General features: G+C 51.4%; 1 protein-coding gene across 1 annotated transcript in view; it reads left to right on the top strand.

Moving 5' to 3' along the window:
- The window catches only part of Stx1b (syntaxin 1B), a 15,955-nt gene extending 5,172 nt beyond the window's left edge, over positions 1-10,783 (top strand). Inside the window, exons 2-10 of the mRNA XM_021166852.2 lie at positions 3,500-3,574; positions 3,757-3,856; positions 3,934-4,008; positions 7,438-7,511; positions 7,667-7,775; positions 7,923-7,996; positions 9,547-9,684; positions 9,764-9,874; positions 10,121-10,783. Of these exons, the coding sequence (XP_021022511.1) occupies positions 3,500-3,574; positions 3,757-3,856; positions 3,934-4,008; positions 7,438-7,511; positions 7,667-7,775; positions 7,923-7,996; positions 9,547-9,684; positions 9,764-9,874; positions 10,121-10,201 (837 nt within the window). The 3' untranslated portion in view covers positions 10,202-10,783. The remainder of the gene's footprint in view (positions 1-3,499; positions 3,575-3,756; positions 3,857-3,933; positions 4,009-7,437; positions 7,512-7,666; positions 7,776-7,922; positions 7,997-9,546; positions 9,685-9,763; positions 9,875-10,120) is intronic.
- Positions 10,784-10,789: the final 6 nt, after the last annotated feature.

The following is a 10,789-nucleotide window of genomic DNA, read 5'->3' as shown; positions in this document are numbered from 1 at the left end:
CTCTCTCTCTCTCTCTCTCTCTCTCTCTCTCTCTCTCTCTCTCACACACACACACACACACACACACACACACCAAGGAAAGGGCCGGTGGGGGTGGGGGGAGACAGATACAGACAGACAGACAGACAGACAGACAGAAAGAGGTCAAGAGTGAATTAAATGGGGCTGGAGAGATGGCTCAGCAGTTAAGAGCACTGACTGTTCTTCCGGAGAACCAGGGTTCAATTCCCAGCACCCACATGGCAGCTCCCCACCATCTGCAACTCCAGTTCTAAGAGATCTTGGCACACTCGCACAGATAGACATGCAGGCAAAGCACCAATGCACATAAAATAAATTGTCTTTTTTTTTTTAAGTGGATTAAACGGACGAGCGCATGCAGAATACACAGAGCACTTGAGAATGCACCCAGCACTCCATCAGTCTCTGCAGTGTTTGTCAGTGTTGCAGTTGTGTTGTCAGTGGTCATCACAGAGTTTGTTTGTCCGTTTGTTTGCTTCAGACAGGCACTTACTATGTTAGGCCTGTGTGGCTTGGCACTGGCTATGTAGACCAGACTGGCCTTGAAGTCACAGAGACCCACCTCCCTCTGCCTCTATTGCAATTAACAGTGTGTGCCTGCCAGGTATAAGCCTGCTTTGGAGACAGGATTTTACTCTGTAGTCCCAGCTGATCAGCATCCTGTGCAGGCTAGGCAGCCCCTGCCCTTCACACACTGAGCCATCTCTCCAGACCCTGTTTTTGTTTAAGATTTAACAAAATGATTTTGTTTATTTGTTTGTTTGTTTGTTTGTTTTGTTGTTGTTGAAACAAGGTTTCTCTGTGCAGCCCCGGAGGTCCTGGAACTCTGTAGACAAGGATGGCCTCAAACTCAGAGGTCTGCCTGCCTCTGTCTCCTGAGTTGGATCTAAAAGGTGTGTGCTATCACACCGAGAGAGAGAGAGAGAGAGAGAGAGAGAGAGAGAGAGAGAGAGAGAGAGAGAGAGAGAGAACACACATCAGTACAGGAGCCTGTAGAGACCAGAAGAGGGCATTGCATCCCCTGGAATGGAGTTACAAGCAGGTACTTGTGAGCTGCCCAACATGGGTACTGAGAACTGAACTTGGGTCCTCTCCAAGACCAATACACATTCTTAACATCCAAGCCATGGCTCCAGCCCCTCTCTCTAGAGAGTTTTGGTGAAGATCCAAAGACATACCAAGAATGTAAGATGCATGCAGAGGCACTGGTAGGTGATGTTGCTAGCCTGGCTGGTCAGGATACAGAGGCCTGAGCAGGAACTGGCCCAGGAGGAAATGAGCCCATGCAAATGGTGGCTGAAAAGCCTTCAGGGGAGCAGAGCTAGGGTGGCCAGACCATGGTGTCCTGGTCCCAATCTGCCTGGTGCCCTTGGGCAAGTCATTGTACTTTGCCCACCCGGGCTCCGTGCTCCTTCATCTGTGAAATGGGAACAGTGTTTGCCCAGCTTTTCTCACTGGGCTGTGGCGGTGAGGATCAGAAGGGATTACGGCCGTGAGTGTCCGTGTACACAGGAGTTTTAGCTCTCCTTGTGGTCATTAGCCAAACCAAATCACCTTAGGCCCTTCAACCTTTTTTCCTGTCTCAAGGGCAAGTAAATAGGCAGCCTGGATACTCTAGGAAGTATCTAAGGCTTTGAAAACAGGCGAGACTGAAATAATACTTTAGGAAGGACTTCCTGGAGTTGGCATGGGAAGGGAAAGAGACAGAGAAGAGGAAGGTTCCCAGGTTCCTAGGCTGTCAGAGGTTCACCTGCCATGTGTGAAGCTGGCCAAGAGTAGGTGGGAGGGAGGAGGAGGAGAAGGTCAGCAGGAGACTGTGGCCCTGGAGGAGGAGACACTGGAAAGCGCAATGAGAAACTGGTACATCCTACAGATGAGCCCAGCTCCTGACAGGCTTCCAGGGCCAACGTCTTCTGGTGTCTGTCCTGAGGCAGGTGGAGGCTGGAGAAGCCAAAACTCCCAGCAGGGTCTTTGAGACCTTTGAGCTTGGTTTGAGCAAGACCCGGGCAGAAACAGGTGACTTTGGTCTGCCCCAGGAGGTCTTCTCTGGGTTATGCTGGTCTCAGAGCTGCCCTTACTTGGCAGATCCCAAGTGATCTTCGTGTCTTAGTCGCATCTTGGTCCCATCTGGCTCTGTCTGGGTTCAGTCGAACAGACTGAGATACATTAGAGCCAAGTGCAGTTCCTTCACAGCCTGTCTGACTTCCACGAGGGCCTGTGTGTGATCTGCCCCAGGACCGTCAGGTCTCCCTTCAGGTCCAAGAGGCTCCGCTTGATTTCACCCAGGCTCTCCTGGCTGCATTCTGTCTGAACTCTGGCTCAACCTGTCTGTGATGCGGGCTGAACCCTGGCACTGCTTAGACCTCCAGATTTAATGTCTATTGATGGCTGAGCTCAACTTTACCCTGAGAATTCTGTTCCAGGCAGAGAGGAATGGGGATCCCAGGGGAGCCCTCTTGTACCTTCCGCCCAACTCTGGGCAAGAATGTGGTTGTGGGGTTTGAAGATGGTGGGTGAACAGGCAGCATCCTCCTCCTCTCCCTCTGTCCACGTGTCAGCAGTGCAGCTCTGCCTGGGTCTGTGTGCCTCCACGTGGGTGTTGGGGGGCCTATTTCTGTGTGCCTGTGTGTCAGCTCCTCTGTCTGTGTCACTGGTCTGCCTGGAGATGGCAGTGTGGGTGGGTGAATCCCTTTGTGTCTCTGAGCCCTGAGGGTGGAGGGCTGAGCAGCTGCAGGTTGCAACTGGGAAATCCGAGTCAGAGAGAGTTGGTGGGTGTGTGGTTGGAAGGGACTGGAAGGAAGTGGGCGGCTGCGTGGGGAAGAGGCTCTCCAAGAGACAGTGCAGTGGGAGGAGGGAGTGTGGGATGAAGTGGGTCAGAGAGTACTGCCGACATGCTCAGCCGGCCCTCACTGGGCCTGGCCCTGCTTGCTCAACTTGGCTTCAGCAGCCAGCAGCTTGGCAGCAATGGGACCTTTAAGAGGGGAATGGATGGTCAGGTTGTGTCAGGGAAAGGGGAGCCCTGGGTAGGCACTGCTAGGAGATGGTAGGGAGGCTCACAGTTCTGGAAAACCGTTCTAGAATCCTCCTTGGAGCCCAGAGCCAGTCATCACCAGGCTGACATTTAGCTGGGTGTTGAAAGTATTGAAATTTGTCCATATCCAGCAGTCAACAGCAGTGCCTCTTTCCCAGGGAGACTCTGAACAGATGAGACTGTTCAGATCTCAGAAAATGCCTTTAGCTGACTCCTTTAAGGGACACTGGCATCTAGGACATTGGTCTACAAGGTATCCAGTGCTGGCTCTGAGTGTTGGTGACCTTGCCATCCCTCTTGATGAGGACCCTTCCCAAGGTCCCTCTTCTGAGTCTAGAACTGATACCGTTCATGTTATGTGTGGTAGGTGGAGGAACAGAGAGGCAGCGTCAACCTTGAGACGCAGGGTAGGGACTGCTTATAGATCTGGCCTTGCTTTGCTTCCAGGCGAAAGACAGTGATGATGAAGAGGAGGTGGTCCACGTGGATCGAGACCACTTTATGGATGAGTTCTTTGAGCAGGTAGAGTGCCCGGGTAGCCCTGGCCCAGAGCCTTGTCCCCTCCCCTAGCTTCCTTTGCCTTGTGTATTCCCTTGTCCCTGCACACTCCTTGGCCTTCATGGTTTGGCCGATTTCACTGAACACTGGCTAGGTCTCATCTGGCCCCCCAGCCTGGATAAGGTGTCACTGATTTCCTGCCCCAGGTGGAAGAGATCCGAGGCTGCATCGAGAAGCTGTCTGAGGATGTGGAGCAAGTGAAGAAACAGCATAGCGCCATTCTTGCCGCCCCCAACCCCGATGAGAGTGAGTGCTGCCTTGGGGGGGCCCAGGGCCTGGGACCCCACCCCGGTTCTCACCTTCCAATTTGCCTTCTCCCCCAGAGACTAAACAGGAGCTGGAGGACCTCACAGCAGACATCAAAAAGACGGCAAACAAGGTCCGGTCCAAGTTGAAAGGTGAGGACCGCAGTTCCGCCACTGCAAACAGATCTCTGCCCCACGTTAGATCAGAGAAAACGGGACTCTGGGGGTCATAGTCCTAAACATTGAGAAATGTACAAGCCCACTTTTGCCCACGTCCTTTGGAAACACTTGACAGGGAAATGAGCCAGGCAGTGTTTCTGCCTGAATTGCACCTGAGAGCCATCAATCAGAAAAAAATACAGATTTTCCAGCCAGTCACGGTGGGGAGGTCCTGTAATCCCAGCGCCGGGAGGCTGCCACAGGAAGAGTGAGAGTTCCGGATGCGTGTGGGCTACGTAGTGAGACTCTGTTTCAAAGAATCCAGGAAGGAAAGGGGGAAGACTGAGCGGAACGCACTTTTCCAAGAGGTTTTAATTTTGATCAGTCCTCATTTGGCCTGAATAGGCTCCGAGCGCGACACTGAGCAGCAGTAGGTGGGCTCAGCAAATGCTTCTGAGTTAGCATCCTCGGCTCAGGACAGATTGGACTGTGTGGCTGACATCAGGGGCTGGCACGCTTTCAGGAGGGCCTTGCCAAGTGCTCATGTATTCACTCCAATTTAAGAACTTGGGTGCTGCTAATAACCACCTTCCCTCAAAGCATTGTGGGTTGGGAACCTCCTTGTCTGCTGGTGCCAGGGGAATAGCAGTGTTAAGGAGCAGCCGCTCACGTACCCTGGCAGTTCAGCAGTTAAGGCATTTACCAAAGCGTCTATAGCACTAAGGCTCACTGCTAGGCTTTGGAAGGGATTTTTTTTTAGGGGGGGGGCGGTTGTCCCCAAGGCCACTAATCTTGCGTGGGGAGATGGCAACACAAGCTTCAGGTCCTTTTGGACTTAGGAGGAGGTCATGTGAGAGCCTCTGTTGCTAACCAATAAAAACAAGCCCTCTGTACTCAGAGTGTGTGCTCTGGGGTCATGGTCACGCAATCTATAGGGAGGAGTCCAGCCTCCAGTGCCAGTCACTGTAGCTGGTCCCTGTCCTCAGCTCACTCATCAGTATAATAGGGAAGCTGAAGAAAATATATTTTTTCTTCTAGTCTTGACAGTAAAGTTTTGGTTTAGTTTGATTTGTTTTTTTTGTTTGTTTGTTTGTTTTTTTGTTTTTCGAGACAGGGTTTCTCTGTGTAGCCCTGGCTGTCCTGGAACTCACTCTGTAGACCAGGCTGGCCTCGAACTCAGAAATCCGCCTGCCTCTGCCTCCCAAGTGCAGGAACTAAAGGCGTGTGCCACTACTGCCTGGCTGTATTTTTTCTTTTTTTCCAGATGATGTCTTATCAAGAATCTCAAATATAGGGGCTGGAGAGATAGCTTAGTGGTTAAGATCACTGGCTTCCCGAGGACCCGGGTTCAATTCTACATGGAGGATCACAAGTATCTGAAGTCCTAGTTCCAGGGAATCCAACACCTTCCCAATAGACATACATGCAGGCAAAATGCAATACACATAATTTTTTTTTAAATCTCAAATATAAAACATAAAAGTTGACAGGCTGGTGGTATACACCTTTAGTCCCAGTGCTAGGGAGGCAGAGGCAGGAGAATCTTTGTGAGTTCAAGGCCAGCCTCGTCTACATAGTGAGTTTCAACCCAGCCAGAGTTGTAAGGTCATATTCTCAAATCAAATGCCGTAAGTCAGGCACAGTGGTTGCTCCTGTACCTTCAGCACTTGGAAGGGTGAGATGGGCTGGCAGGTCACAGGCTCAGGACTCCTTGGTTTCTTCAGACCCGTTGGCCTTGATGTAGAACACTTTCTAGAAGACCATGAGGAAAACTTTGTGGTCAGGGGTTCAGAAGTAGGTCCAGATAGAAGACAGAAAAAGAGAAGGTGGTTTAAGAAACTGACCAGGAAAAAAACAAAACAAACCCCCCAAAACCCCAAAACAAACAAACACTCCATCTTTTTCATCTTCCTCCAGTTGGTGGCATCAGGGTGACCTTCATTTCTCCAATTTCTGGTGTGAAATATCAGCCAATATTACAGAGTTTCTACAACAGTTGTAAAAGACCTCTCTGTCCAGAATTGGCCCGAGCCCTAGGCCTGATAATAAATAAGGCTCAGGGCAGGGTTAACATGCCCTGGATCCCTGGTCATGCTTTCCTAACTGCTACAGCTAGGGATAGCACTCAGTCACTGTGCCTGCTTCTGCTTGCTGGATAGCCTTGAGGTGCCATCTGGCTCCATTCCCCCACCTCCACCCCCACCACCAACCACTGCCAGTGGGACAGAAAGAGGTGGCACTCTTGGGACTGGCCCAGAGGCCTTTGCAAGTCTTAGCAGCCCAGGGATTCGTCCCTGATGCATTTTCTGATAGGACTTGAAGAAGCTGTTACTGCAAGCTCTTCTCAGGAAATCTGAGTGATGGCCCCAGGAAGACATGGTCTAGAAGAAGTTCAAAACATCCTTTAGAAGTGAGAACTCAGCTGGAGCATGTCTTTAATCTTAGCACTGGCGGGGACTGCAGAGGGCAGGCAGAGGCCTGAGTTCTAGGACAGCCAGAGCTACACAGAAAAACATTCTCAAAACAAAACAAAAAATAAGATTAAAAAAAAAGGACCGGGTCTCACAAGACAGGCAGGGGAGGAGAGCTAAGTTCCCTCTGTTAAAACATCCCCCTGTAAGCTGGATAGCCACTGTGATGGTTTGTATATGCTTGGCCCAGGGAGTGGCACTATTAGAAGGTGTGGCCCTGTTGGAGTAGGTGTGTCACTGTGGGTGTGGCCTTTAAGACCCTCATCCTAGTTGCTTTGAAGCCAGTATTCTGTTAGCAGCATTCAGATGAAGATGTAGAACTCTCAGCTCCTCCTGCACCATGCTTGCCTGGATGCTGCCATGTTCCTGCCTTGATGATAATGGACTGAACCTCTGAACCTGTAATCCAGCCCCAATTAAATGCTGTTCTTATAAGAGTTACCTTGGTCATGGTATCTTCACAGCAGTAAAACCCTGACGAAGACAGCCACCAAGAAAGTTAGAAGGTAGCAGAAGGTCTTGCCTGTAGGAGCAGCTACTCAGAAAGCTGAGGCAGGAATGTCTTTGAGTCTACAAATCCTTGACAGTGTAATAACACCCAGTCTTTAAAAGGGAAAAAAAAAAAAAAGGTAGATTTTGCTTTTTGTTCAGAAGTGAGAGGAACTGGACATTACTTGGGGGCGGTGACCTGGCTTTATTCCCTTGTGTGCTTGGGTTCTTTCCAAGGCAAAATCTTTCCACAGAGCAACCTTTTGACTCTCCCTACCTACCTTAGGGAATTCCCTCAAACCCCGGGCTTGTATACTTGGCAACCTGCAAACAAACCTCTGCAAAACTTTTCTTGGGCGTGGTGCCTCTTCTCAGGCCTGGAGCCCACCTCCTCCCTCACTCCAGACCCAGGTCCCCCACCTCATCCTCAGGTCTCCAACCTGTTACTGCCTTCTCTCCACAGCGATCGAGCAAAGCATTGAGCAGGAAGAGGGGCTGAATCGTTCCTCTGCGGACCTGCGCATCCGCAAGACCCAGGTAGGCTCACGGAGCAAGAGGGGACCGACAGGCAGGTGAAGCATGGGGACTATCGGGCGGAACTAGGGTTCTGAATATATGTGGGAGAGTGGTGCTGCAGCCTTCTGGGTCTCGTGTCCCTGGTGCCGTGCTGTGATTTGCCCTGATCTCCCTAGCACTCCACACTCTCACGGAAGTTCGTGGAGGTAATGACCGAATATAATGCAACTCAGTCCAAGTACCGGGACCGCTGCAAGGACCGCATCCAGAGGCAGCTGGAGATCAGTGAGCGTGCCCCTCCCTTCCCCAAACTCCCAGGACTTGCCAGGCTCCTCTCTGGAGCAGACTCTGGGCCTCAGCCTAATGGGAGGGTGGGTCCTGGGGTCCTGTCGTCTTCCCACTTCCTGAGCAGGAGGTCCTTTCTCCACACAGCTGGCAGGACTACTACCAATGAAGAACTGGAAGACATGTTGGAAAGCGGGAAGCTGGCCATCTTCACGGATGATGTGAGCCCTCCCCCGACACCCCCACACCCCGCCATCCCCGTGGTGTCCCGGTCTGTCGGTCTGTCGGGTAAACCTTTGCCACGTCTCTTCATCCACTCTGGAATCTCTGACAGCTTGGACAAAGAAGTGCAAGATTCCACGGGGTCGGGGCAGGAAGGCGCCTCCTTTAAAAATGGTCAGCAGTGCTGTGCCAGGTGTCACACACTTGCAGGGTTTGGTTTTGTTTGAGACAGGATCATGCTGTGTGCCCCAGGCTTGTTTCAAACTCCCAGTCCTCTTGCCTCAAGAGGACTTGCTGGAATTACAGGCATGCATCACTATGACCACCTTCATTTAACCTTCCCCACAATCTCAGAGGAAACCCATTTCACAGAAGAGGGAAATTTGCCAGAAGGTGAAAGAGTTTGCTAAGAACTCTTAGACTCCACTCTAAGTCAGAGTTCTTTTGTATGGTAATTGGCAACAATTCACAGCCTACTCCCCAGGCATGGAAGTGCCTTTAATCCGGCACTTGGGAAGCAGAAACAGGAGGATCTCTGTGAGTTCAAGGCCAGCCTAGTCAACACAACAAGCTTTAGTACAGCCAGGACCATATGGAGAGACCCTGTCTCAGAAAAACAAAACAAAAAAGAGTTGACCTCTGACCCCTGGCACTGCACTGTGGGACTGGAAACCATCTTTGTGAAAAATCACTCAGTTTCACAACAATGCCAGTAGTTGGGAGCCCTGGTGAGGGCTGAGGAAACTGTAGACGAGCCCTGAGTATTGGCTAGGGGTTATTAATACTGAAGTCCAGGAAGACGTCAATACGTGTCATTGAGATGCACCTTAAGAGACGACAGGCTATGGAAAGAGATGGGATAGCTGTGCAGGCACCCAGGTTTTTAGTTCCCAGCACCCCTGGCAGGGCCTCCCAACTGTAGCTCCAGTGCCAGGGGCTTCCAATTCCTCCAGCCTATGTGGGCCACTTGACTTCACATTTGAGAACACATTCTTAAACATCTAAAATAAAAAGGACAAGTGAGGATTTAGGTATGGGAAAATTGGGAAGGGGGAGGGGACCCTTGCAGGGCGGCTGGCAGGTGACCTTATGTTAGCTCTCATAGCACGGGTAGGAAATAGGGGCAGAAAGTGAGGCTGCCAGAGTGGAGGTGTGTGACCTGTGGTGATGAGGGTACTGGTCATTGTTAGAGGAAAGTGACAGCTTCCTGTGGTCCAGACACCATGGTGACCAACAGCCCAGGTCAGGAGCTGGGGGACACTGTAGCTGTGAGCTGGAAGAGGGCATCAGATCTCATTAGGGGTGGTTGTGAGTCACCATGTGGTTGCTGGGATTTGAACTCAGGACCTTTGAAAGAGCAGTCAGTGCTCTTAACCACTGAGCCATCTCGCCAACCCCTCTGTGGTTTTTTGTTTTTTTTTTTTTTTTAAAAGAAACCAAATTCCTGAATTGTCACTACCCAAGGATTTGAACCCAAACCCTCTGTTGAACTGAAGCTATTACACGGCCAAAGGGTGATCACTGCCCTCTTTTCCTCCTTTCACCTCAGATCAAAATGGACTCACAGATGACGAAGCAAGCTCTGAATGAGATCGAGACAAGGCACAACGAGATCATCAAACTGGAAACCAGCATCCGAGAGCTGCACGACATGTTTGTGGACATGGCCATGCTCGTAGAGAGCCAGGTACAGGCCCTGCCACACGGGTCCGGGAGCCTCCCCAGCCCCCAGGCTCTGTCCCTCGTCACGTATTCTCTGTGTGCAGGGTGAGATGATCGACCGAATTGAGTACAACGTGGAACATTCCGTGGACTACGTGGAACGAGCCGTGTCCGACACCAAGAAAGCTGTGAAGTATCAGAGCAAGGCCAGGAGGGTAAGCCAGCGGAGGCTGCCTGAAGCAGGGGGGCAGGCCAGGAGATCAGTGGGTGGGGTGTGGCAGTTATGAAATGGGTGAGAGGCCTTATCTACGGCTCTGACTGCTTCCTGTTTCTGTTTTCTCTCCCCTCTTTTTCCTCATGTCCCACATCCCAACGGTCCCTTCATTTGTCTGTCTACCTCTCTCCCTGTCCCTCTCTTTCCCTCTTCCTCTCCTCTCTCTCTCTCATCTTTCTACCTGCAGAAGAAAATTATGATCATCATTTGCTGTGTGGTGCTGGGGGTGGTCTTGGCGTCATCCATTGGGGGGACACTGGGCTTGTAGGCCCCTACCCTTCTCTTCCCCAGGACCCTCCCCACACATCGGGAGCAATACCCCCCCGCCCCGACCCTTTCACCTTTTCCCTGCTCCAAGCTCACTCCCAAAACAGACCCAGGCAGTTCCAGCCACTCTCACCCTCATGCAGACCCTGGAGTCCCTGGCTCTCACCTTGCCGCACATAGATAGCAGCAGGCGTGATCACACATGCACACCAACATGCATGCCGAGGGCACATGCTCAAGACGTGTGGACACCCCAGCGTGTGTGTACTTGTGTAGATGTATGTAGATGCCCCGACCCTCTTGCTGCCACCTTCATCCTGTGTGGTCTGAACTTTCCTCTCTATCCGGCTGCTGTGCTGACTGTAGCAGCCCACCATGGCCCAACCTGTCCTGTGTGAATAGACATGGATAGTGTGTGTGTGTGTGTGTGTGTGTGTGTGTGTGTAGATCTGTGCCCATACAGTGTATGTACATTGAGTTTTGTGAGTGTGAAAACCCAATGCAAAAGCAATTCCTCCACTGACCTTCTCTCCTATCTGCTACATCTGGAGTGGGAGGAATGTGTGAGGAGGATTCACATCCTCAGAGG

Source organism: Mus caroli, chromosome 7 (assembly GCF_900094665.2).
Source record: "Mus caroli chromosome 7, CAROLI_EIJ_v1.1, whole genome shotgun sequence".
Lineage (NCBI taxonomy): Eukaryota > Metazoa > Chordata > Mammalia > Rodentia > Muridae > Mus > Mus caroli.
Note: the sequence above shows the minus strand (reverse complement) of the source record. Positions and strands in the feature narration are given on the sequence as shown.